The 26245-nt window shown below is 51.8% G+C and overlaps 1 protein-coding gene across 4 annotated transcripts in view; it reads left to right on the top strand.

The window, feature by feature from the left end:
- Positions 1–26245, top strand: part of SORCS2 (sortilin related VPS10 domain containing receptor 2) — a 438679-nt gene that overhangs the window by 380316 nt on the left and 32118 nt on the right. For all 4 annotated transcript variants that reach the window (XM_084797455.1, XM_084797456.1, XM_084797453.1 and 1 more), the window contains exons 5-11: positions 2271–2344; positions 5418–5482; positions 8002–8120; positions 12019–12108; positions 17894–18073; positions 23291–23437; positions 25927–26029. In XM_084797455.1, coding sequence (XP_084653581.1) covers positions 2271–2344; positions 5418–5482; positions 8002–8120; positions 12019–12108; positions 17894–18073; positions 23291–23437; positions 25927–26029 — 778 coding nt within the window. The remainder of the gene's footprint in view (positions 1–2270; positions 2345–5417; positions 5483–8001; positions 8121–12018; positions 12109–17893; positions 18074–23290; positions 23438–25926; positions 26030–26245) is intronic.

Here is a 26245-nt window from a genome sequence, read left to right on the forward strand (position 1 = left end):
GGATAAACTGAGTCATGAGGTGGCAAGGGGCAGGCTCCCATCATTCATATGACCCAGAGAGAGGGCCAGAGATGATCACCCACCTGCCCTAGGGGCACTGTTTTACCACTGACATGATACTGTGAACCCCGGCCTATGGAGTGAGAATTGACGCTATGTGCAAATGCTGTGTCACACTGCGAGATGCCGTTACCTTAGCTCTCTCATCTTGTAAAGATAGAAAAAACGATCCATCTAATGGATGCATCTGTGAGTGTATATGTGTGTGTGCGTTTGTGTGTATGTGTGTATGTGTGTGTATGTGTGTGTGTGTCTGTGTAGGCCTGAGTGTGTGTTTCTGTGTGGGCTTTCAGTGAGACCGCATTTGATATAGATCACAGCCATGGATAGCCAAGTGCCTTGATAGTTATTGAGCCTTAGGTCAAGCCAGGCACGAGTCCAGGGAATTCACAGGGCACAGGAGCACTATGCCTCACTGGCAGTCATCCTATGGAGGTATCCTTCCTTGTATAAATCTCTTATACAAATGGAAGGCAGTGCTTTCCTGTCATGCGATCCAGAGTAGGTGTCCAGCTACCTGTTAACTTGTTTTGGCATCCAGCCATGCCGATGCATCTAACCTGGACTCTTGACTCCCTCAGCTTCTGCTCAGAAGGCAGAGGTGAGGGATCCCATGGAGACCACTCAGCCCAACAAGCCAGACATACTTACTCTCCTGCCCTTTCTGGCTAGCCCTTGCCCCACGGCCAAACGTGCTCATTCATTCAGAAAACTCGTGGGCACACCTGGCAGCCAAGGATCCATTCAGCAATGGTGCAGAAGGTGAGCCAGGCCGGTGAGTGCCCCAGGCAGCCAAGGGTATATACAGAGATCGGAAATGGAGTGGAAGGAATTGAGTCTGAAGCTAAGGGCCCCAAACCCAGGCCCAATTTCCAGTGCATTCTTCCGAGCTGAGGGGCTTCCATTGCATGTTACCCAGGAGACTAGCACTTTGTGGGCTGTGAGATATCCCACCACACACCCCTTTAATACAGGAATGTGGAGTCCTGGGTTTTAACGTGGGAAATTGAGGATTAAAAGGACCTGGAGCACACACATGGTCGCACAGCTATGAATAAAGGGCTCTGACAGAAGCCACGCCTGCTGGCATCACAGGCTCCCCCTTCAGAATGTCACTGCCAAGGCTGGTGCTTGGTGAATGAGGAAACTGGCTGTCTGAAAGGCAGAGGCAGAGCACAGACAGGAATTCTCTTCCTGTCCACCTTCCGCAGTCAGCTGCAAGTAACTGCGTGCCACACAGCTCTGAACTTACGTCAGATGAAGGCTTCAGTGTGGAGAACCATGTGGGTCCAAAGGGGTTTCCGGTACCCACATGTCTCCAGAAAGAGAAGACAGGCACAGTTGCCACAGTAAGCCAGCCCTGGAGATGACACCCATAAAACCATAAAATAATGCAAGTGAAAGATGCCCCAAGGACAGTAGTGACAGACTCTTGCCATATCCATGCTCTCTCAGTTGTGACGGGTTGGCATGAAAACCATTCAAGGAAGACATGAGAATGCAGGGCCAGGGACATAGGAGAGCGAGGGAGGTGTGTGTTGGGATTCGCTGTGTCTGTCATGTAGCAAATGCATGCCTAGGTTATCAATTCTAAGGCTGGCCTCTGAGGCTGGCCAGCTGTAAATTGGACTGTCTGGAGACAGGAAGTCAGTCTGCCTTTATCAGGGCCTTCCTACTGCCCAACCCCACCATAACAGAGGGCCTGCCCAACAGGAAGCCACTCTACTCAAAACTGAAGTCTTGGCCCACAGTGGCTATGCTGTCACCCACAACCAATAACCTCTTCCTTGGCTGCTTGTAGACAGCAGCAGTCCTTGTCCAATGAAGTCACAAGGGCCTGTGCAGAAGTGTCCCACAGAGAGAGCTGGACTCAGGGAAATCCCGAGAAGGACTGGGGAAGAAAAGAATCTGCCAGGCCAAATGCACCACCCCAGGCTAGAAAGGAAGAGGGAACCTACCCCTGGGGGACCCTCTGGATTTTGTTGTTTGTCCAGCTGGAGTGCCCCCAAGAATTCACCTGCCAGCCTGCCTGTGTGAGAAGACCTACGTGTGGAGGCCTCTCTTTGGCTTCAGCCCTTGGTGGTTGGCCTGCAGCTCCCTTCCTTGTGCCTGCAGGACCAGAGTGCTATCCTTGGGGGGAGCCTTGGTGCCCGCCACTGTTCCTGAGACCTCCTTGCCAAAGCTCTGTCTCTCTTTTGTTTGCCCTGCAGCTGTATGTGTCATCTGACCTGGGGAAGAAGTGGACACTTCTGCAGGAATGGGTGACCAAGGACCACGTGTTCTGGTGAGAGCCCTGCCCCTTGGGAGCCTTTATCACAAGCCTTACCCCTTCCTTACTCCCAGGGGACCACTAGGGTCTTCTGTGAGTTCCTGGAGGTGTCCAGGGCTCAGCACTCCTTGGGCCTTGTTCCCTAGTGGACAGGCTCTGTGGCTTTGTGTCGTTCAAGCCTCGCTGTGTCCTCTGTATCTACTGGGAAACACAGAGATGCTGGTACAGTACCACTTGGGGTGGCTCAATGCTCCTGGCTGCCCTCCTCCCAACTTCCCCTTCCCAACCCAGCCCCCACCTGCTCCTGAGAGGTGCCCTATGCACAGCCTTCCTTGTTCCACAGCTGCCCAGGCTCTGCCTGCTTGGGCCACTTCCCTGCCCCACCAGTACCCTGGGTCTCATTCTTCTAGCCCATGATGTCACAACGATCAGTCCAGCTAGGATCCAAAAACCCATCGTGCCCAGCAGCCTTTGTGGGCTGAAGCAGGGGAGAGGGTGAATGAAGGTGAATGGGCCTCAGGTCCCAGACAAAGGCCAGAGGGTGCTGGATCCCCATTTGCATGACCTTCTGGGGGGTCCCTCAGGGACTTAGTCAACATTCCAGCCCCTTCCACCCCAGTCAAGCATCTCTGAGGCTCGGGGAGCACATGCTGACTGTTTGAGCAAGACCATTGAGGACAGGCGTCTGCCTAGGGTCCTGTGCAGTAAAAGGGAGCAGGAAACCAGAGAAGCTGGCTCAGAGGCCACACTGTACCTGGCTGTGACCACAACTCCCTTTCTGGACATGTGTGTATTGCGCACACATCCATGTAATTGCATGTCCTATCAGCCTTAATGCAAATGGATGTAAAACTTTGTACTGGCTTTCCCAGACAAGCCACAGTCCCGTCACCAGTGGGATGCATGGTAAAAACAAACAGGCTCTTCCTACCCACCCACTTGTGGCTCCATGCTGTCCTTACAAAAAGTCTGTTCCCTGTTGATTGTGGACATTGGTTCCTGACATCTGTGCCCTCCGCTCCTGTGAGGAAGCAGTGATTGTCCCTCCACAGCAACACACCAGATACCCTCCCTGAGACCAGAAGGCTGCTGTCAGTCACAGGCCCAACACTAATGTCCTCTGCTGGGAGCAGAAACTGCTCATTGAGTCACTCTCAGGCGGTGGGGACTAAGGTCAGGAAGTGTGGTTTCTGAGCTCCGTGGACATGAAGACCTCACGGAGACTGTAGCATTGCCACCTGTCCCAGGTTAGGCTAAGGGGTGTCTCAGCCTGGCTCATGGAGACTCTAGCTAGAGAGAAGCCAGCCCTGGCATGTGGGGAAGAAAAAACTAGCATTCAAGCTGCTATTACATTGGACAAACCGGACTGGCTCTGCCCAAAAGCTTCTCCTGTGGCTCGGGATGTGCCCGATAGGCGAGAGATTCACGGGATGCTTGGCAGTGCAGCTGGTTGGATCCCTTCTGGTGACAGACAAGGGACGGCCCCTGTTGTGAGCAATAGATAATGCTGTTTTGACAGCTTTGTCCTTGGATCTGCAGCACAAAGCACCAGGACCTCTGCTTTATCTCAGGCCTGACTCATTAGCAGTGCTGAAGCTACATAAAGCACTAGCTCATTAAGGAGACCCTGAGGGGTGTGCAGTGAGGCGCCTGTTTCTGGGACTGTCGCCGCCGCCTGCCCCCCTCCCCTCAGCAGTCAGCAGCCTTGGAGTAAAACCACAGAAGCAGACACTGGCTGCTGATGCCTTGTTAGGAGTGAGCAAATGAGGGAGTGAGTGAACGAGTAAATGAATGAATAGGTGAGTGAGTGCAAGTGAATGGCCATATAAAAGGCACCTAGAATGCTCTCTGCTCCTAGGACCTGTCAGTGTATCAGTGAATGCAGCTATTACCTGGGTCCCTATGGCTTCTGCACCAGCAAAGGTGCTTCCTGCCCATGTGCGTTCTCTCTGTCTCTGTGTCTCTGTGTCTCTGTCTGTCTTGGTCTCTCTCCCCGCCACCCCCCACATCTGTCTTTCTCGTGTGCGTGCACACACGTGTTCTTTTGCCTTCTCTCCCCTTTCCCTCTCCATCTCTATCTCCATCGTCTCCAGCTCCCTCCTTTCTTCTCTCTCTCTCTCTCTCTCTCTCTCTCTCTCTCTCCTATATAAATGAGCCCATCTTGGAGTTTGGAAGAGGAGGATGTGCCCCCTGGAATAGTCCCAGCCTGAACTCCCTGATCCCATAGCCCTCAGCCCATGTCTTATCGATCTCCATCTTCAAGGCTTGGGATGGTGCCGGCAGAATAGGTCCCACTGGCTCCTGGAGATGCTGTGGTACCTCTCCGGACGTCCTGTGCCTGGCTGCCTTCCAGAGCCACAGCACAGGCTTCTCACTAGGGTCCTAGGACACAGACCTCACCAGAAGGAGAGAATGGCCATTGGGAAAAGCATGACTTCCGGGTCGGGTGGACCTATTGGGAGCCTCAGGCCACCCTGGCCAGCACCTGTGTCCTGGGGCAAGTCACACAGTCTCTGGCCTGTTATCTCAGGAGTCCAATGCAGGTTGGCAAGGGTGATATGGAGGAACACTGCTCTCACAGACCCTCTGCCAACATAGAGGGCTTGGGACAAATGTGGAAGGAGGTTTTCCCTGGACCCGCTGTGGTGGGCAACTTGACCAAATAGCCACCAGATGAAGGAGAGGGCATCACTCAGATCTGGATCCTAGTCAGAATCCCAGTGAGCCTTTTAGGGCTGTGTGACCATAGGTGTGTCTCCATTCTCCTCTGAGATTCCCTCTGTTCAGATTTGGGCTAGTGGTCCCAGCCTGTGCCTCAGCTGGGGTGGGAGACCCTGGGGAAGAAGTGAACCGTATAAGCAGTCCTCTCAACAAGCGGGTGCCAGCTTCACCAAGCTTGATCCAGATTTATCCAGCTTCATCCAGGCTTCTGTTGGAGCTTGTAGGTTTAGTGGGAGAGGGCTATGTCTTCTGAACTCACAGAACAAGATTGGCCTCAGAGGCAGAGAGGCCTTGTAGTTAGTGGAAGCCCCAGGGAAGGGTTGAGAAACCCCTTTGCTGATACCACCCTCGGGCAATTCTTTTCCAGGGCTGTGTCTGGGGTGGACACTGACCCCAACTTGGTCCATATGGAAGCACAGGACCTCAATGGAGGTAAGTGTGGCGGGGGGGAGCAGGGGCAGGGGTGGGTGTCTCTGAGCTTCCTTGTCCAGTGGCGCTGCTCAGCCTGACCCTTGTTTATTGGTACGTCCTCAGTGGCCAGCCCTGTGCACCGACCTCACAGTGTTCTGATGTGTCATAATTTGAAGCGCACTTGTTTCCCGCTGGGGATGAATTGAAGTGGAGAAACCCTGCTCTGTGGAAAGTCTATTAGAAGGGCAATTTGTTCCAGTGCCTGAGCATTGAGTATTTTCTACTTCATGGCCCCACCCAGCCTGGCTGAGGGCTGACACATGGTTCTAGGCCTCTGTGGCTCCACTCCCACAGGCAGGGCTGGGTCACCCCAGCCACTCACTTCCTGCCACTTACAGCACAAGGCCTTGACATGGAGCAAGTCCACCCACTTATATATGCACATTAGTCTCTTGTGTTGTAAAAGTGACAGAGGTCGGTGTCCTGGCAGTCCTACGCAGTCCATAGGCACCAGCCAGGTGGGGCCCTGGGGGACCTGGGCTGAAAAATTTGGTCCTCCTACCTGCAAAGCAGGAAGGGGGAAAGGTAGTGGGTTGATGCATGTGGCCAACAATGGGTCCGCACAGGTTAGTTGTCTGTGCAGGCAGCTGCTGCCAGGTAATGATGCGCGTGCCATTTCCAGGTTCTCAGCCCGGGCTCCATATCTCAAAGGGTGGGACCAAGTGTCACCACAGCTGCTGTTTTGGTAGGCAGTGAGCAGAAGTCAGAGAGGAGGGCCATTGGGTCACCAAGTCTTAGGACACACATCCCATGCAGGGATGTACAGAGGTGACTCCCAGCAGGCTCCACGCGGCAGCGGGGCGGGCTGGGAGTCAGGACACACCATGCCCAGAGGAAAGATAGGCTGAGTCAGGACACAGGCTGGGTCAGGGCTGCTTGGTTTCTTCACTTAGCCTCCATCTTGGAGGGAGCAGGACCTGTGTGCAGAACCCTGAACTCTTTGTCAAGAGCCCCTGAACCAACTCGGATCATGAATGGGGCCCTCCTCAGCTCCTGAAGACCTCACTTCCTCACTCACCATCCCTGAGCCTAGAGCCCTGCTCAGACAGTCTGCAGAGCCTGGCTGCAGACCATTCAAAGTCCTGAGGCCCCATTGGGACCTGCTGTCCCCACTATCCTCCAGAGGACCGTGCTCCAAGATCACCACACTCCCATTACCTAGCTGGGACAGCCTGTGCCCATTTATCCATCATGGGATTTTCCCTATCACCACCAGCCCCTCCTTAGGACTGCAGAGCACCCTACCACCCAGCTTTCCTGTGTACTCCCCCTGCTCTGAGAGCTCCTTGAAGCTGAGTGCTGACTGGCTCTCAGTGTCCCCAGCAGAGCTGTTAAATGAAGCCAGGCACCCCGAGTACACCCTTCTGTAGGCGGTCTGCCTATGTGATGGAAAGAAGGGTGCTCACTGCCCTCAGCATACTGTAGTGGGCTCATCTGTCTATCTGCCTCTCTCCAGCGCAGCAGTTCTCAAGGACTGTTCCCAAAAGCCTGTCCTCCATGACAGTCATTCGCTGCTCAGGACCTTCCTCAGGCAGTTTCCTCGTGAACAGTACAAGAATGAGAGTGAGAGCGAGCGAGTGAGCAAGTGAATGAATGAATGAATGAATGAGCAAGTGAATGAATGAGCGAGACAGGGTGTGGGTGAATGAGCAAGTGAGTAAAGAATGAGTAGATGAATGAGTGAAGAGTGGATGAGTGGGTGAATGAATGAATGAGTAAGTTAATGAATGAATGAATGAATGAGTGAGTGAAAGAGCGAATGAATGAGGAAGCATGTAAATGAGTGGGCGGATGAGCGAATGACTGAGTGACTGAGTAGATGAGCAAGTGAAGAATGGATGAGGAAATTAATGAGTGAATGAGGGAAAGAGAGAGTGAATGAGCAAGTGTATAAAAGAGGGGGTGGATGAGGGAATGAATGGCCGAGTAAGTGAGAAGATAACTGAGTAATACGTGAGTGAGCGATGCAGGCCTTGAGAGAATGAAATGTCCGCAGTGTGGCTGTTTCCACTGATGCTGGAAACACCGCTCAGGCTGGAGACAGCAGCTTCCTGGCCAAACCCAAGTTCCGTGTGCTGTACTGGAGCATGGGAGGAAATATGGGAGCTTTGCCTTTGAGTTAGGGGAAAGAGTGCCTAGAGCCATCTACTCCTGCCCAGTAAGGTGCCCAGGTCTATAAGAGGGTGGGGCTTGGCCTGAGTGGGGCCCAGGAGGTTCCAGAGCTGTCTGGTAATCCCTTCCTTTAGATAATGGCTCTCCAACATGCCAGCAATTTCTCCCTGGGCACTAAAGAAATCTTGAGTGGTCCCTAGCCCCACTGGGCTGGTATCATGGCGGGTAAAGCCCTTTGAAAAGTAAGGCTCTAGGCCAAGCCAAGGTGCTGGTGCTACCAAGTGGTGAGAGCCCAGAAGGCCTCGCTGCTCCTGGGTCTCTGCTGCCCTCTGTGGAGTCTGTACGTCCTGGCTGCTTCTCTCCTGCAGGCTATCGCTACTTCACCTGCCTGATCCATAACTGCTCGACTCAGCCCCACACAGCACCCTTCGCTGGCCCCATCGACCGTGGCTCCCTGACCGTGCAGGATGAGTACATCTTTCTGAAGGTGAGCGCTCCAGGTGCTGGAAGGTGACAGGACATAAGCCTTTGCCATCCGAAGAGGCAATAAAACAGCACTTCACTTCCAAATGCCACTTAGCAGGGTACAATGTCTCTGCATCTGTGTGGTGGCTGCAGCAACTTCATAGGTCCCCATCTGGGGCCCACAAACACAAATCTCTGTGTGTGTGTGTGTGTGTGTGTGTGTGTGTGTGTGTGTGTGTGTGTTCCCTTCATGCTTTGGGTCTTATCCTGGCTGCTCTAGCTATTGAACCCCTGTAACCAGGACACCACTGTGGTACCCATAATATACATCTCTGGCCAATTGGGAAATGCTAGTGAACACTGGCTGGGAAGTTTCTTGACCAGTTCTAGAGTGGGAACCCTGGCCCTTGCTACGCTACCTCGCCTTCTGTACAATGTAGAGTGCATTGTCTTATTTATTTTTCCTAAGCTGTGACAAAGCACCTGACAAGAGCACCCTAAAGGTGAAAGGTTTCTTCTGCTTTACGATCCCAGGAATACAGCCCATAACATCAGGGAAGGTACGGCAGCAAGTGTGTGATGCAGCCGTTCAGTCGCACAGTCTGAGAGCAGTGAGTGAAGCCAGCTCGCTTTCTCCTCTGAATTCAGTCCTTGATTCCAGCCCTTAGAACGGCGCTGCCTACATTTAGGCTGGTGTTCCCGCCCCAACCAACCCAGATAAACCTTACGCAGGTTGGCAACTGACCATCACCACCTTCCAGTTTCCTGTTTCTAGAAGATCCCCCAGGTTCCCATACTGCTTCCTGGCCCAGTCTCTGTGACACTCTTTCCTCGGCATGAGCCATCACAGTAGTGCTGACCCCTCTCCCAGCCTGGCAAGGAGGCCCTGAGCCCCACTGGCCCGGGCTGTATCACTAATGACCACAACCACCAAGTCGTCCCTGCTCTGCACTTGTTCCTATGAGATCCTGCATCTGTCCCTTTTGGTAGCCACCAGTTCCCATGCCTTCTCTGCAGTAGTTTTTGTTGCTGAAGAGAAATCCAAGCCTCAGAAAACACAATAGCCTTATCAAACATCACACTGAGGAGGTAGCACCCTGCCCGCTTCACTGGGTGTTCTCCTGTTGGGGCAGAAGTAGTCAGGTGGGGCCCAGATGCTTCTCCCTGCTTTGTTCACATCAGACCAAGTGACACACCATCATATCCAACAAGGACGTCTGGCATCTGGCATGTCCTTGTCCCACCACCATATCTTTGATCTGCTCAGGAAGAATGGTGCTAACTCAGGAGTCAACAGAAGACTCCAGAACCTCTCTGACAAGCCATACTTGGGGCACACCCAGAGCCTTGCCAGTCTGGGTACAGTAAATGCAAGATTACCCCCATAAAGAATAGGTGGGAGGCCCACAGGATGACACGCCTAAGGATGGCAGCTTTTCCTGGATTTACCTGGAGCAGGAAAGGCCACAGAGCTGGGGCTGGGCTGGGATGCTGGTGGCCCCACCATTCCGAAGCTGCACCTTGAGAAGGTGATGGAAGATGACAGAGGAAGATGGCTGTGGAGTGCAGCCTACCACCAGACCATGCTGGTACCAGATGCGAAGATGCTACTCCTTGGCTTCACATGAGCCTCTGCTTGCTCGATGTCACAGGCTGATGGTCTCTCCCCAGAACCCACAGCATTCACATGGACAGGCAGCCCCTTCTGGGCCCACAGGTGACACTGCGACTCCAGCCTTCCCAACCTTCTCTAGCCTGTCAGTCTCTCCACAGTCTGGTTACTCTGGGAGGAATGAATAGCATGAAACGGGCTACATGGGCTATTGATATCTCCCAATTTTGCTGATCAGGACAGTGCAATGTGATGCACCTGTCCCTAATCCATTCACGAGGCTAAGGTAGAGCTCTTTCTCTCAAAACCTCTGTGCATGGCCCTGCTCCCAGCACCCACAGGTAGGAAGGACCTTGGAGACAAGGGTTTCCCCCCCCCCCCCCATGCCTCATGGAAGACCCTGCGGCCTTCACAATAAGTTCCTAGCAGGAATGGGGGTGGCCATGATTTCATACACTAAGCCTGCACCAAGGCACCCCAGTGGCCTCCCCAGGGAAAGCGAAGAGGTGAAGTCTGCCTCTGCTTCTGGCCCTGAGCTCATCTATCAGCCGGGCTGTGGGAATGGTCCCATCGACTTCTTCAGGACACTCTGTCAGGTACAGCATCCCTCACCTGACAGAGGTCTTCTGTCCAAATGGGTACCTGCTGCTGAGGGGAAAGAGTGCCAGGTCTTCCGGCCACATGAGGCCCTTTCTTCAAGTTCTCAGGACCCCTGTGTGTCCAGGTCACATCAGTTCTACAGGGGTGACACAGAAAGCTGGTGTCACTCTTCGGGGGGCGGGGGGCTCTGAGCTTTTCTCAGAGCTGGATTTTGAAGTGCCCGTGAGCCATCGTCACACCAGACAGCCTGTATAAGCACAGAAACCTGTATACGTGGGCTCACACATGACTCATGCTCTCACACACATGTACTCACGTGGAAACCCCATAAATGCCTCATGTGGGACACACAGACACACCCACACACAGTGCACTTACACATGCTCTCACACAAACACACTCATATGCATACATGCTCTCGCACATTGTTACAAACATACCTAAATACATACATGCTCACATACACAGTCAACCCCCATACACACAGTGCACACTTACACATACATACACACACACACACACACACACAGAGAGAGAGAGAGAGAGAGAGAGAGAGAGAGAGAGAGAGAGAGAGAGAGAGAGAGAGAGAGAGGCAGAAAGACAGACAGACAGACAGACCCCCCCACATCATGGAGATTCGTGAGGCTTCATACCTATCTGTGTGCACACACAGAGAACAGGGAGCCATCTATGAGAAGCTACCACCACTAAGTTCTTCTCATCTCTCGTGATCTCAGCCTTGACCACCCAAGGGAGCAGAGGCCTTTCCTCCTGTCTCCTCTTCAATGCAGGAGATAAAAAGTGAAATCTCTGGACCTCTGTTTCCTCATCTGTATGGTACAAATGTCCACAGTGCTTTGTGGTCAAGGCGCTGCCCTGGTGGAGTACCAGGGGTGGTGTTGGTCATGTAGATGGGCCCTGGGGAATGTGGCTTATTTTGGTTTCCATGCCTACAAGGCTGGATGGTTACTTTTGGAGATTCATACTCGTCTTTGGCCTGTCTGTGCCTCCACCCATGGACTCACTGAAGTGCTCTCTCAGAGAGTGTTCTGGCAAGTGGAACTTTCTCCACCTTGTCCCATAACTAGGCTGCAAGGAGACAGGATGCTGAGAGATGGGGTGAGAGACTGGTTCTAGCTGCTGGGAGACATGCAAACACTCCCCAGAGTTAGAACACTCTACAGGGGGCATTTTCAGGTAGAACAAGACATACTAAATTTCTTGTGTTTGTGACAGAGAACCTGACAGATATAACTGGAAGGAAGGTAGAGTTGCTTTGCTCACAGTCTTAGACATTGTCGTGTATCCTGGTGAGGAGGACCTGGCAAGGCCAAGCAGCTCACCCCATGGCAGCCAGGATTCAGAGAGAGACACCTGTGCTAGCTGGCTTGCTACCCACTCTTGTCACACATTCAGGGTGGATCTTTCATGCTCCATTTGTCTTTTCTGGAGATGCTTTCACAGACAAGAAGTGAGGTGGGCCTCACAATCTCCTAGGTGACTCAGTCCAGCATCATCCCCTACATGACTCTGAGACCAGCCCTGTCCCCTGGGTGACTCTGGGTTCAGTAAAGCTGCCAGTCAAGAGGAACCACCATGGCTATAAGCAAAAGGCATGGCCTTTGACCATGTCTAAGTAGTCTGCTTTCAAACTGAGAGTGGGGTTTTACTGACGGTTCTGTCACTTGATGCTGTATTTCTCCCTTAGGCAACAGCAACAAACCGAACCAAATACTATGTCTCCTACCGCCGAAGTGACTTTGTTCTGATGAAGCTGCCCAAGTATGCCCTGCCTAAGGTGAGGTGACCCATTCACACCCTGTGCCCAGTGCAGACTGCGGGGCCTCACACACTGGGGTTCGGGGTCTCAAGGTCAAGTGGGACAGGAACCAAGAATGGATGTGGCCACACTTCCTCAGCCCCTGCCTGCCCATCCACTGTTCTAGCCAGCCAGGCCTCAGATGTGCCAGCTCTGTCCTCTGGACACACAAAATCTGAACAAGAATAAATCAACTTTGGGGAGATCAAGAAGAAGCAGTTAGGGCAGAAGACAGAGCATGTGCAAAGGACCTGGGGCAGAGGGCACAGCCAAGGGTGTGTAGAGTGGCAGAGGGACAGCATCTCAGAACATCCTTATTTGAGAGCTATGGACCTAGGCACCTTAGACACTTCTGAACCAAGGGGGAAAACCCATTAGGTCTTTCTTCAACATCTCTTCAAAAACACAGGATGACCCAAAGTGGAGTGATGAACAACCAAACGATACCAAGATCCCAAAAGCCCCACCTCCTATTTTGGGCTCATATATATATCCTCTCAGAGTCTGTGCTAAGATGTCTTTCAGCTGGCAAAAACCAAGCCCCCACATGAGGTGGTTTGTCTTCTAGTGGATAAACATCACCTGTTCTCTCACAAGTCTGTTCCCCATCCCACACTTGGGATCAAAACAAAAACATGTTTACATCCACTACACACGGGGATGATAACAAGGAGCCCATGGCCAGAAGTCATAGTTTCTGTGGCGTTGAGCACAACTCTAGGACCTCCCAGCACCTGAGCCCTCTACCAGATGCCCATGACCCCCTACTCACCCAGCTCGGCAGAGCACAGAAGAGCGTGCCGTCAGCAACCCACTGGGACTCTGTGGTCTGTTATAAGGTTCTAGCATCCAGGCATCAAATGTTACAGCAAGACCAGTTTGACAGCTTAAGCTTTTGACCTAGGAACAGTATCCATGTCTGCCCTTGCCTCACAGCAGGCAAATGTGTGCACTTTCCTGGAGCAGCTGGCAGGTAGCCTGTGTGGCCGGAGTGGGCACTATGGACCTATTCCTCCAGTCACAGTGGCCTGTGCTCTGATGTCAGTGGTCATGGTCAGTGGAAGAAGGGCCAGGCTATGTCTGCCTTCCTTTTCTTTGTCTCCTTTATTCTTTGGAAAGTAGTCTTTTTTTTTTTTTTAAGATTTGCTTATTTATTATGTATACAATGCACATCAGATCACATTATAGATGGTTGTGAGCCACTATGTGGTTGCTGGGAATTGAACTCAGGACCTCTGGAAGAGCAGTCAGTGCTTTTAACCTCTGAGCCATCTCTCCAGCCCAAAAGTAGTCTTTTAAAGGCCATAACATACTTAGATATGGGAGAGGGGTATAAACTCACCATGCCTCACACGTCATTCTGGTTCTCAGTGGAGACAAAGCCTTTGGTGATTGGAGGCAAAAGCCACAGGGCCATTTCTGCAGAAAACAGTTGAATTTGCAGTTACTGTGTCATACATTCTAATATCCAGTATTAAGTGGGCATGATGGGACATGCCTATAATCCTAACAGTTGGATTAGGAGGCTGAGGCAGGGGGATCATGAATTTGAGGCCAGCATGGGATGAATAATAAGACCTTAAAAAAATCCAAAACACACACACACACACACACACACACACACACACACACTTCCAAGTTTTAGTCATCAAAAATCACAAGGCACACAGAGAAATAAGAAAACACGATCTGCTCAGAGTAGAACCCAGGCCTAAGAAAGGCTAACTGGTCAGGCGGCTGGACAAACATTACTAGGATTGTCTCAAGATGCTCAGAGAACTGCAGGAGGACGCTATGCGCAAAAGAAATGTCCGCAAAGAGACAAGAAATGTTAAGGATACCCCAAAGGAAATCCTGGAACCATAATTAGAAAGAAATAAGAAAAATAATAAGCAAGGAAAGTCCACCAGAAGGACTCTGAAGCAGATTTAGGCAGGCAGAGGAAGAATCAGAGCACTTGAGGACAAGACAGCGGAAGTAACCAAGTATTATGACCTTTTGACACCATCATCAAAGCAGCACATAAACTATGAGAATCCTAAAGGAACAAGAGAGCAAGGGGCAGAGAGATTGGTTTAAGAAATAGTAGCTTCCTACCCCCCAGAATCACAGAACACACGAATGTGAACATCTCAAAGGTTAGCCAATCCCTAGTGTGAAAAACACAAAGGCACACGCAAACATGCATTTTGATGAAATGATAAAGTCAGAAAGACGAAGAGGCAGTTTGGAAAGGAGCATAAGAGATGTAACTTGTCATAGACGAGGGATTCCCTGCTTAGATAGTCTGCAGCTTTCTTACCAGAAGGCAGGGAGCCAGAGTAGCCAAGGCACTAGAAAAACAGGAGGCAGGCGCTGGCTCTTGGGAGTGCCTTGTGAATTTCATATAAAAGCATGTGCTGGAGGTGGAGAGATGAGGGCTCAGCAATGAAGAGCACTCCTTGCTTTTGCAGAGGGCTGGAGTTGGAGTCCCAGCCCTATGTTAGGCAGCCCACAGCCTCCTGTAACTCTGGCTCCAGGGGATCTGATGATCTCTTTTGGCCTCCCGTGGGCACTTATGAGCATGACATACATTCATACAAACACGTAAACATCTTTAAAAATCTATGTAAAATTTCTGCTGGGGTTTCATGGGAAGGCCCATGAGAAATTTCTGCCATCATGGTTATTAATATGTTCAAAAAAACCTTTTTCATACATGCATAGTAGGTTATAATTTAAACATCATTTATGATGATAACTTGCAGATTTTCATTTGTATGTGAGCATATGCACAAACATGTAAGCTCTATGACTCACACACATACCACATCTACCTGCTTGCCCATTCCTTCCTTCCATCTCTTCGTCTCAAGGCAACGATCTGGAGAAGTTCTCGGAGCATCTTCAGTATACATGCTGGCCTTCATTTTAGTCTAGCTGCGTGACCAACTTCCCAGGGAAAAGGCCGCCTTCCCCATCTTCCTCTGCAGCTACATGTGGATACACCTTTGTGGTTGCCGATGAGAAATTAATGAAATTTTCCTGTGCGCCTTCTCCCCCACTTCCCACTTCCTGCTGCTTCACATTTACTGTGATGCTGGAACTCCAACACCCATCTTGAGCCCTGAAGACAAGCACCGTGTCTTGGGACAGTAAAACGGTGAACCAGAAGGAGCCCCTGCCCCTGCTGACTTTCTAGGGCTTCCACGCTAGCCTGCCCATCATTGGGGTCCTCTCGCAGTCAAGAGGGACAAGCACCTATCTTTTGAAGACTCCTAATCCCACTTGATAAGAAATATTAACAAACTAGTGTTTTCCTTCTGCAGATCTTTCTAGGCCTCGTATGCCAACACATGCGAAGGTTTACATTGTGCATCTATTGACAATGTAGTTAAGAGATGGTTTTGCTTGCTTCTCTAAAAATGAAAAGAGTGAGGAACATAAATGGAATTTAATGAAGGTGCAAAGTATTTGTCATACTAGTCAGCAAGGCTTTTGTGTGACCCTTTTTAATACATGCCCACAGGAGGGGACATAAGCAACCTGCTGGGGAAGAAACCAATCTGAACTTCATGACAGCAGGCTAACAGTACCCAACAAGGAAGGATTCTAGAAACATCCTGTGTCTCTGATGTGGCAATTTCCCTTCTTAGAATTTATGGGAAGGAAATAAACAGAGAGGTAGGGAGGGTCCCAGGCTTGGAAATATCCCCTCTGGTCCTCTGGAGCAGGGGCATGGCTCAGTGAAATACAGCTGGGCCACAAATGCGTATCATGCAGTCATTAAAGGCGGTGTTTATAAATAATGTTCATGGCAGAGGAAGAGACACCCACGCAGTGTGCAGAGCAAGCTATAAAGCAGACGCGGGGAGTGTGTGAATCATGCTTAGGAGAGAGCCTGAACATAAACACGGTGAAGTGTTAATTCCAGGTCTCTCTAGAGGGGTGCTGTGCATGGTCCCAAGCTGCTTCATAGCTTATAGAAAGCATTTGCCCAGGGCATCTAACCAGCTTATGGAAGTGGTGTTCGATCAGGACTGTCTGTCACCTGAATTACTGCACCCCACGGTGCAGCCTCTCTGTGCTTACTCCCCCAGAAGCTTGGCCCTGCCAAGCCTTGTGGGAAGGATCCTCACTTTCCACCCAGCCCTGTTGGGTCTGCTTATCTACCATGGCCAAGCTGATGGGCATGACCTCCCTGGTGGACTGCAAAATGGCCACCGGCCCAAAGCAACACATCCTGCCTCCTGCCTACCACTCAGAGACTTGAGGTGGGCACATGGGTGTTGACCAGTAGGTTCCCATAGACCTGGCACACCATAGATCTCCATCAGCCTGCAGTCCCATTTCACATAAAAGACTCACTCAGTCCCGTGTACTTCACACCTCTCTTACTTACGCATTTCTGTGTGTCTGGCTTACGTCTGTAGACACTGAGCCCAGATCCTTTGCCTGTGGAGTTTTCTAGCTGTGGGGTACATGATAGGTGCTTCACACACTGAACCCCTTTTCTGTGAAACCTCACCTCTGAAATTTTTTTCAAGAAGAGTGTGCGATATGATATATCCCAGACTGGCCTCGAACTCATGATTCTCCTAACGCGACCTCCTGGCTGCTGGGTTCCAGAAACATCCGTCCATGCCCAGCTCAGAAATGCCCCTTTTGGGGCACATGGCAGAGGGAACAGTCTGGCAATGAGGGGGAAGAGCCACGTGTCAGCACTCAGGAGTCCAGTGGGTCCCCTATCAAAAGGACACATATAAAAGTCACTTCCCCAAAGTGAGCACACCCCAAAGGGCAGGAGGGAGAAGGGGATATCTTCATGTGATGCACACACCTGCCTCCATCTTCAGTCCCTATAGCCTGGCAGCCCTTGTCAGAGGACTGGAGAGAGGAACTTCAGGGAATGAAAGGCAAAGGCAGGGAGGATCCAGAGCGAAGCCTGTTAGGTGTGAGCTGGGGGGGAGGGGCGGTGATGTACTGATACCTAGCCACAGCTTCCCTGATCGCAACATTCCTGGTGGTCCACACAGGCCTGGACAAAGGGATAACACAGAGCCAAGGTCAGCCCGGCTTTGCTTTTCAGACGCCGGGGCTCTTTTTCTGAATTGTACAGTTGTTTTTAGATTCTGGAGGCCTGTGCTGATTCCCACAGAGCTGCCTGATGCACAAGGGGAAACTGAGGCCTGGAGCCACTGCCTGGGCTGCTGTTCTCCCAGTACTTTTTGTCCCATGGGGCTGAAGGCTGGGTGCAGAGGACGGTGGACAAGTGGAGCATGTCTGTAGGGTGCTGTCTGGGGCACCACACTCTGACAGTTAAAACAAGTTCTTCCTTTCTGAAGTTCAGGGCAGAGGTAGGGCTGGCAGCGGGTCCTCTGTTTCAGGCAGCAGGCAAATGTTTCATAAATAGGTACTTGACAAATGAAGGGACACTTGACTCCCAGGATGTGGGGAGCCCAGCTCTGCACCTGCCACTCATTCTGACCATATGGGGTACTTGGGGGAGCCCTTCATCATCGTAGGGAGATAGACAATGTCCAGTGAGGGTAGGAAAAAGGAGGCATCCCTAGGCAACCCCCTCAACCTGTTGTGAGGGGTCCAAACATTACTCCCACTTTAGAGGTGTGGCATGGAGGTCCATGGAGGTGAAGCCACTTGTCCAAGACCACAGGGCTAAGCATGGCTCACCAGGATGCCAACCTCAATCAGCCTGTGTCCAGGACAGTGGGGAGGTGGGGCCCATGTCCCAGGCTACCATCTCTGACAGCTCTCCGGTCTCCAGGACCTGCAGATCATCAGCACGGATGAGCAGCAGGTGTTCGTGGCCGTACAGGAGTGGAACCAGGTGGACACCTACAACCTGTACCAGTCAGACCTCCGCGGAGTACACTACTCACTGGTGCTGGAGAACGTGCGCAGCTCAAGGCAGGCTGAGGAAAACGTGGTCATCGACATCCTCGAGGTAGGCACCAGGCAGGGTAGGAACAGCTGCCTTGTATTTCCCCTTCCCTACTTGCTCAGGGGCTACAGATACCTGCAAAGCACCAGATGTTCCAGGCTTTAGAGCCTGAGGCTGAAGGGCACAGGGGGTTAAAGACAGAGAGAAAGGCTGGTTATTAATGAGGCTCCTTGAGACAGTGTTTGCTAACGAGCAGGAGATTCTTGGCGGCCGACATCTTGCAGAATTGGGATCGGTCTTTTAGCATGCAAGGCTTTCCCCGTGCAAAGGCAGCCACGGCCACGTGTGGTCTGAGCAGCTATCCTGAAGCTGGGAGGGGCTCTCTACTCTGTTCCTTTCCCGCCCCACGACTCCTCTTTCCTCTCTCTGTCCTGAGAGCTGGAGTTTGTCACATCCATACCACCTCTTTACCAGTGCTCAGCCCTCCACATACACTGTCCATCCTGACCTGCTGCGATGTGACCTCTTCCCCTACCTGCCTGAGATGACAGACCCTGCCTCACCCCTGCAGGGATCTGGGCCTTACCTGGCTCCACACAAGTTTCCAGGGGCTCCCACCCATGCCAAGGCACTGACCCAAGCTTCTGGGGTTCACACCATGCTCTCCACTGGTGAGAGTGCACTGGGCCTCGGGTCCAATCCACAAAATGTCCATTAGACACCTGACATGGGTCTGGCCTGGACAGGCCGTTCACAATCCTCTCTTTTCTCTTGTGGACACTATGGTCAGGGGCAGTGACTTAGCCCATATGCAGGTCAGGGCATTGAGGCTCGGCAGGACACACACACACACACACACACACACACACACACACACACACACCTGCCCACTCCCCAACTACCAACAACCTTCTAAGACACTCTTCCCTCACATCTGCCCTTGGGATGCCCAGGCCAGTGGGGGCAGCCACAGGAGACCTACTGGTGCTTCTGTTGGGTGGTGAGTCTGGCTCAGAGGGTAGCCCTCGGCAGACAATGGGCTTTGTCCCTGTGAGTGGGAGGGGACCTCCCAGGTGGAGGCAGCCTCAATGTGTCTCCAGCTGTCAGCAGCAGTGTGGAACCATTATCGCCAGCAAAATGATGAATGTAATCGTTTGCTTGTGAGGAGAGCCCATTTGTCAGTGCTACCTCCCATCTGGGGCTGCAGAGGGACAGTGCTATCCCGCAGCCCTTCCCTAGTCCTCGGGATGTTTCTGCAGCATTTGAGCACTGGCGCCCTCGGACACAGGGCTGTTGCCCCAAGCCAGGCTGATCAGTGATGGATGGGAAGGCCCCCATGGACTGTTCTGACATGGGGAGGTGCTGTCTATCCTTTCCACAGATACCCACCACACACATACTGCCTGCCACACTTGGGGCTTCACCCTCCCTCGCTGGCAAGGATTCCCCAACATGCTGTCCACCTCCAGTCCTCTATGAAGACAATGACTCCCAGCAGCGTCCTTAAGCCCACGCTGTCACTGGGACACAGTGCAATGCCCGATTTTTGACAAATCTATGTCAGAGTCAGGGTGGGCCTTCTGGAGGAGGAGTGCAGCGTTGAGATGAGGCTGAGCAGGAGTCAGCTAGGTGAGGAAGCAGTGAGCCATGCACAGACAGAGACCACCAGGGAGAGCCGGGAGGACATGAAGGAGGTTCTCACAGCCAAGGGCAAAGGGCATCCACTGCCTACCAGCTGGTGCCTCCAAAGTGTTTTATCTTCTCTGACCTCATCAAGTGGGGATCATAGGAAGTAGTGATCGGCTCAGCTCTGGGCTGCATCAATTGGGCTGCTCTCTAGGTTCTGTATGGGTCTGCTGTGCTGTGTTGTGTCGTCCTGGGGCAGGTTACTTAACCTCCCTGGGCTTGGTTTCTGAAGCAGCGCCCGTAACAGCGCCCTCTTTTAGGGCCACTGCAAGAATTCAAAGATATCTTTCTTACAAAAGAACAAGGCCCAGTCCAGCAAAACTCCGTGTTCCCAGTGCCCACCTCTCTGGGACTAGGGATGATTGGGTGAGAAGGGCTTGGCTTTGCATCTAGCATATGAATCTCCTGCATGTGGCCAGCACTGTCACTGTCATGGTCACTAGGAAGTCAGCAACATATCCACTTGGTCTGTGAGGACCCCTGAGGCTACTGAATTTTTGACAGGACTTTTCTGAGTTGCTGTGTTAGAGTTAGGGAGAGGCCTCAGGGTGTCACAGAGTATCACAGGCCAAATCACATGGCTTTGGTGACCATGTGGTCACGCAGCATGTCGCACGAGATGCTCTGAAGCGCTTTTGGAGATGTGCCCACCAGGCTGACTCTGTGGAGGAGCACAGTGTCCATTGCAGCAACTTCTGATGACAGGGGCAGGAGAGACCCCGAACAAAGGGACGCTAGCCAGCCACAGCACGGCAAAGATGGCTCTGGCACACCTTGCCCTTCCCTACTCCCTCTGCCTTGCTTCAGACCATTAGATCACATTCCTAAAGCTGGCCCCCAAGGCCTATTCTCTTATTTGGCCACTTCTTCCTCCTGAGGCTGACCGCCAAGGTCTGGCTTGTCAAATTATTGAAGCCCAGCAACCAAAAACCCCTTTCGGTTCACGTGATTAACACATCCAGTTAAAATTAAATACCTCATCCCCACATGGGGCTCCCCCTTTTACCTTTATAAACTGCCATTTGCCTATGGACCACACCCATCTCCTTGCTCCAGATTCCTCTGGGGCAAACGTCCCTTTCCTCCCCTCCCCTGTTCCTTTCCCCTTCTCCCTCATCCTCTATCTCCTGTCTTAATCTCTTATTCTCTTCCTTGGAAGCAAATACATGTCCTTTGTGCTGAGAACTTGGTCTTGGGGTATCTTGTGGCAAATACTGTTCCCTTCACCGAGATCCCAAAACAGCAGAAACACAGTAGCCTCCACTGCAGGGACAGAGGGAAGCATAGCAGAAGGGCGTGGACCCAGGGTCTACAGACTCAGAAAACTGCAGAGCTGGGGTGGGGAGACAGTCAAAGAGCTGATCCCTGGCCACAAGCAGCTGTTTCTATCTGTGGCACCAGGGAGTGATCTTTGTGGGGTGGCCAAGTCACTTGACAGTGGGGCTTCCTTTTTTTTTTTTTTTAAACTGGAGTGTCCTTCACAAACACCCTACGCTTGGCCCCACTTTGTGGTTCGGAAGCAAGTAGGTCACTCTCTCATTTCATAGGCCCATTTGTATATTATACCTATTCAATACGATTTGCAGCCTTTGACTTGATGAAATTCAGATAGAAATTTTTTTTTAACTTATACTGATGTTGTGATGAGAGGGGAGCCTCAGAGACCTTTCGATGGGTGAGTACATTTCACGTGAAAACCCCATGTGTGTCTGTGGATGTCAGAGAGTGCACTTGCTAAACAGAATGGTGCTCACCCAGCCAGCCAGCCCCTTCGTGATCCCCAGAACCACCTAGCAAAGGGAAGTCAAGGCACCAGGCAGGCTTGAGGCTCCTACTCCATAGACAGTGTTATACACCATCTCCACAGAGCCCTGGTAGGTATGGGGTCCTTGAAAGTGGAACAGAGAGGCAGGAATGGTCCCACAAAGGACAGCTATGACAGTGGCCAGGAACTATCTCTGCATTGCTGGCTTTGAAGATGAAGGAAGAGATACAGGAACCAAAGCCCGTGCTGAAGGAACAGATTTCTCCTTAAAGCCTCCAGACAGGAGCACACTCCGACAATAGACCAGAGACTCAGGCCAGAGCTCTGACCACCCCAGCAGTAGATGGGAAGTGTGTTGCTTGGAGCAATGTCTGTGATGTTGCAGCATCTACAGGAAGTAGATACACCACCCTCCTACTTACTAACCCACCCATTCATTCATCTATCTCTCCATCCATTCATCTACGTATCCACCCCATCCACCATCCACTTACCCATCTATCCATTTATCCATAATCCACTCACCCATCCATCCTCATTCATCCCATCTGCTCATCCATTCATCTATGATCCAACCACCCATCTACACATCAACCCATCCACCCGCTCATCTACCTGTCTACCCAACCATCCATCCAACCATCCAACAGTGTCTTCCATCCCCCTACCCAGCCACCCACCAACCCACTCACCTCTCCATCAATCCAACTATCCACTTATTTATCCATTGATCCACCCTTCCATCCACCTATCCATTCACCCACGTAGATCTTTCCATCTGTGCTCCATCCAGCCCATCCACTCATCTGTCCACCTATTCCTCCCTCCATTCCTACATCCGTGGCAGCACATCTCTGGTGGACTGTCCACCTACACGGCAGACATGCACACTGAGAATTAACTGCCCTAACTTTTCAGGCTCAAATGAGATGATGTAAGCTAAGCTCAGTGCCTGTGTGAAGAAAGCACCGATGACCTTGTTGACTGTTACAGCCTAATTATAATCGCTGGCTCTAGAATTCTGAGTAAAAGTCACAGTTGTCTGAGCCCTACTCCCTTGAGGAGCTTACTGAGCAGCAACACCATACTAAACAAGGAGAAGCAGGCATAGCTCTGCTGTGAGTCTTAGATAAAAGGAATGCTTGAGAGCATTCCTGTCCCTGTCTCAGCACCCTAGAAACGCCCAGTGAATGTCATTCTAAGTCTTTGTCAATAAGAGGTTTGAAGAATAGGCTGTTCCTGTGAGGGCACCACTGGGTTTAATGTGATGGAACGACTGGTTCTGGGCTTTCTTACAAATCAACTCTGTGGCCAGCTCTGCTGAAACCTCACCTGGGAACCTTGTAAGACAAGACCCCTTGAGAAAGAGAGACATGAAGGTAGAGTAGAGCCCTCTCAATGCGTGCTAGGATAGCAGGGTCCTTCCTTCTCATTACCATCAGGTGGACTGTTGGGGGATTGAGCTGTGGGGCCCTAAGAAAAGCCAGAAGCATCTGTTGTGGCACAGGACCTACCCTGAAGGTCAATAGTTACAGTGAGTGAGGGGATCCTGAGCTCCAGAGTGGGCCTGGTGAGAGGGGAATCCCTTCATCAGGTACTGGTCAGGGGACCAGGGCCCTCTCTGGCATTTGATGGCATCCTACAGATCAGCCAGACCCTGAAGCAGCCAGAGCTTTTCCCATTTAAGCCTGGGACCAGTCTCCATGTGTCAGGCTGCAACCAGAGGGAGGCAAAGCCACATGCAGCATTCTCAGTAGGGTGTGATGGTTGGTCGCTGTCACTCTGGGTAATCTGTGTGGAGCTTTATGGTCCTTCTTGTGTCTCCTCAGGTCAGAGGAGTGAAGGGAGTCTTTTTAGCAAACCAGAAAGTGGATGGCAAGGTGACAACGGTCATAACCTACAACAAGGGCCGAGACTGGGACTACCTGAGACCACCCAGCACTGATATGAATGGGAAGCCCACCAACTGCCAGCCGGTAGGTACTCTACCCTGTCACATGCCACCAAGATAGTGGCATAGATGCCACTGCTGGGATATACTCGAGACACACGAGCCACCCGTTTCTGCTTGGCCTGGGGATACACACAGAGGGAAACATGGACATCACTCGTGTCCCAAGCTAGGGAGTCACTGGCTTAGGTTAGCATCTGCTGTCCATACCCATGTTCCCTACCAGAATAGTGCTGGTGTGACCCTGTTGTGCTAGCAGAGGTCCAAGGGACAGTAGGAACAGTGTCTTCCAAGCCTGCTTCTGCGTGTTACTGAATGTTATTGAGAGTTGGGGAATGACAGGGGAAGTATATAGAGTGACAGGTGCCACAGAAGAGAGCATTTTTCCAGTCACCAGGCAGCTGCCAACTATGAGCTGCCCTAAGGAGCAGCTTTGCCTGGGCAGGGATGGGTGCTCTCTGTCCTGAATCTCTGTTCCATTCCATTCTCAGGCCTCCTCTTCGGGCCCCACTGTAGATGTGGAAGGCCTGCAATCCCTGCCCAACTGCGTGAGGAATGAATCACCTGCCGTTTATTAAAAAACCCTCTTAGGTCCAGAGCTGCTATGAAAGGCTAATTATTGTGTCATCTTTGGGGAAGCTAAGCCACATTAATCTGCCAAAGCAACTTTCAGCTAAGAGAAGGGTCTTGTCTGCAATTACGCAGCTCAGTGAGGAGGCAGCCTCTGTGAGATTTGTGTCCAGGGGACCCAAGGATGATGGGAGGAGGAGAAAGTGGCCAAGTGGCCCAGGCAGGCATAGAGTGCTCTGGAGACTAAAGCAAAGCGCCTGGGAGCCAATGGGCTATAGGTACACCAAGTAACAGTCTGAAGCCCTTGTTCCTACCTGAGTGGCTGTGGCCTCCATCCAGAGTGGAACGACACAGATTGACAGGTGACCAAATCCAGGCCCTCATGCCTGACAGTGCTGTTCTCTCAGCCACATGTGGCTCAAGGTTCAAACAGCAGTGCCAAATGTCCTGGAAATTCATACCACCCAGGAGCACTTGGAGTCTCAGTCACGGTCTTAGCGCATGTGTTGACACTGTCCCTGAGCCTGGGACAGGCTGGCGGGATTTCTCTGCTAACTTTATTCTCTTACTTTTGGTCATGCGTTGGCTCCCAGTTCTCTGACTGGCTTGGCTGGGGATGTCTCCTTCCAGCCATGAGGAAATAGACGCATGTATATAGTGGAGTAGTTGATCAGATCTCTGTGTGTGTGTGTGTGTGTGTGTGTGTGTGTGTGTTAGCATATGAGCGCACATTCATGTGAGCACATGCCAAAACCAGAGGTTAATTGAGATGTCCCCCTCTATTGTTCCCGGACTTATTTTTTGAGACAGGGTCCCTCCACTAAACATGGAGGTCAGCAACTAGTTAGACTGGCTGGCCAGTAAAGCCCAAAGATCAGCCTGTCTCCACCACTAACCCCTTGCCCTAGGGCTTCAGATACACGCAGCTGTGCCTAGCTTTGATGGACACACCAGGGATCGAACTCAGGTCCCCATGCTTGCACAGCACACACCTTTACCCGCTGGATCAATCTCCCTAACCCTGGTCGATAGAGGAATCTCAATTGGGAAATGGGTTTGAATCTGTTGATGCCTGGGGTTTTTAATGGAAGCCCACAAAAACATATGCATCCAGAAGGACCAGTATGTCAGAAACTCTTCTAGGCTAGAGCTGAGGCTGGGGCGATGCTGTTCTCCATCCATCTAGGAATCCAGGATTTGATTTGCTGGACCATTCTGCAGAAGATCTGCCAGCTCCTGCATATGGGAAGGGTAGAATGGATAATTCGCCTGCCAGCCACCTTACCCTCAGATACTTGGGCTTGCTGTATAAGCTCCTTAGGGGTCCTGCTTGCCTCTATGGCCTGATCTGACTCTAGGCAGCTTCAGAGGGCTTACATCTCTGACTGGCTGGCATGTCAGGCTAGGAAAAGCCTGTTGGAAGCCAAGAAATTGGGCCTCAAGCTTAAGCGCTCAGTAAAGGATTTGGATAGAGGAATGCATGCATGCATGCATGGATGGATGGATGGGTGGGTGGATGACTAAATGAACAAAAGCTGGGGTTGCCCAGATCCCAAGAATCACACTCCTTCTTTGCCCCAGCTATCCATGTGGTGGCCATGTAAGGAGGACAATCCTGAAGGGACTCCAAGCCACATGGCCCCTGCCTTGAAGAAGATACAGCCACTTGGGAGGCCCTCTCTCTCTCAGACCTCAAGTCTCTGTTCTCCAGCAGTTTGCCTGGCTGGTCCCTACTCCATCCCTTGGTTCACTAGGCTCCAGGAAGCTCCTGTTCAAGCCATCTTCATACTGTGCACCCATCACCCAGCAGCCAGTTGAGCACAGCTGCCCCACCATGCTTTCAAGAAACCCCTACCCAGCTTCCGCTGACAAAGGCTACAGCACAGCTCTGGCCGCAGACTGGTTTTCCTACGTGCTGACCATTCTTCCTTCTTTCCTCCCCAGCCGGACTGCCACCTGCACCTGCACCTGCGATGGGCAGACAACCCCTACGTGTCAGGCACAGTGCACACCAAGGACACTGCCCCTGGCCTCATCATGGGTGCAGGTGGGTGGCTACAGCAGGCCTTTGCAGCCTCAGGGGAGCCCTGTCTCATGGATGGGAACTGGAGGCCATGAGCCTGGGGCCATGCCCTGTCCATTAGAGGTAGTGTCATCTCCTCTAAGGAGACTTGACTCCCCCTGGAAATCCTAAGAATGAATGTGGGATCGGTGGAGGGAGGGCTAGATGGGTGGGTAAGTTCATGGATAGATGGGCAAATGG

The sequence above is a fragment of the Acomys minous genome (genome assembly GCF_964271855.1).
Source record: "Acomys minous genome assembly, chromosome: 10".
Lineage (NCBI taxonomy): Eukaryota > Metazoa > Chordata > Mammalia > Rodentia > Muridae > Acomys > Acomys minous.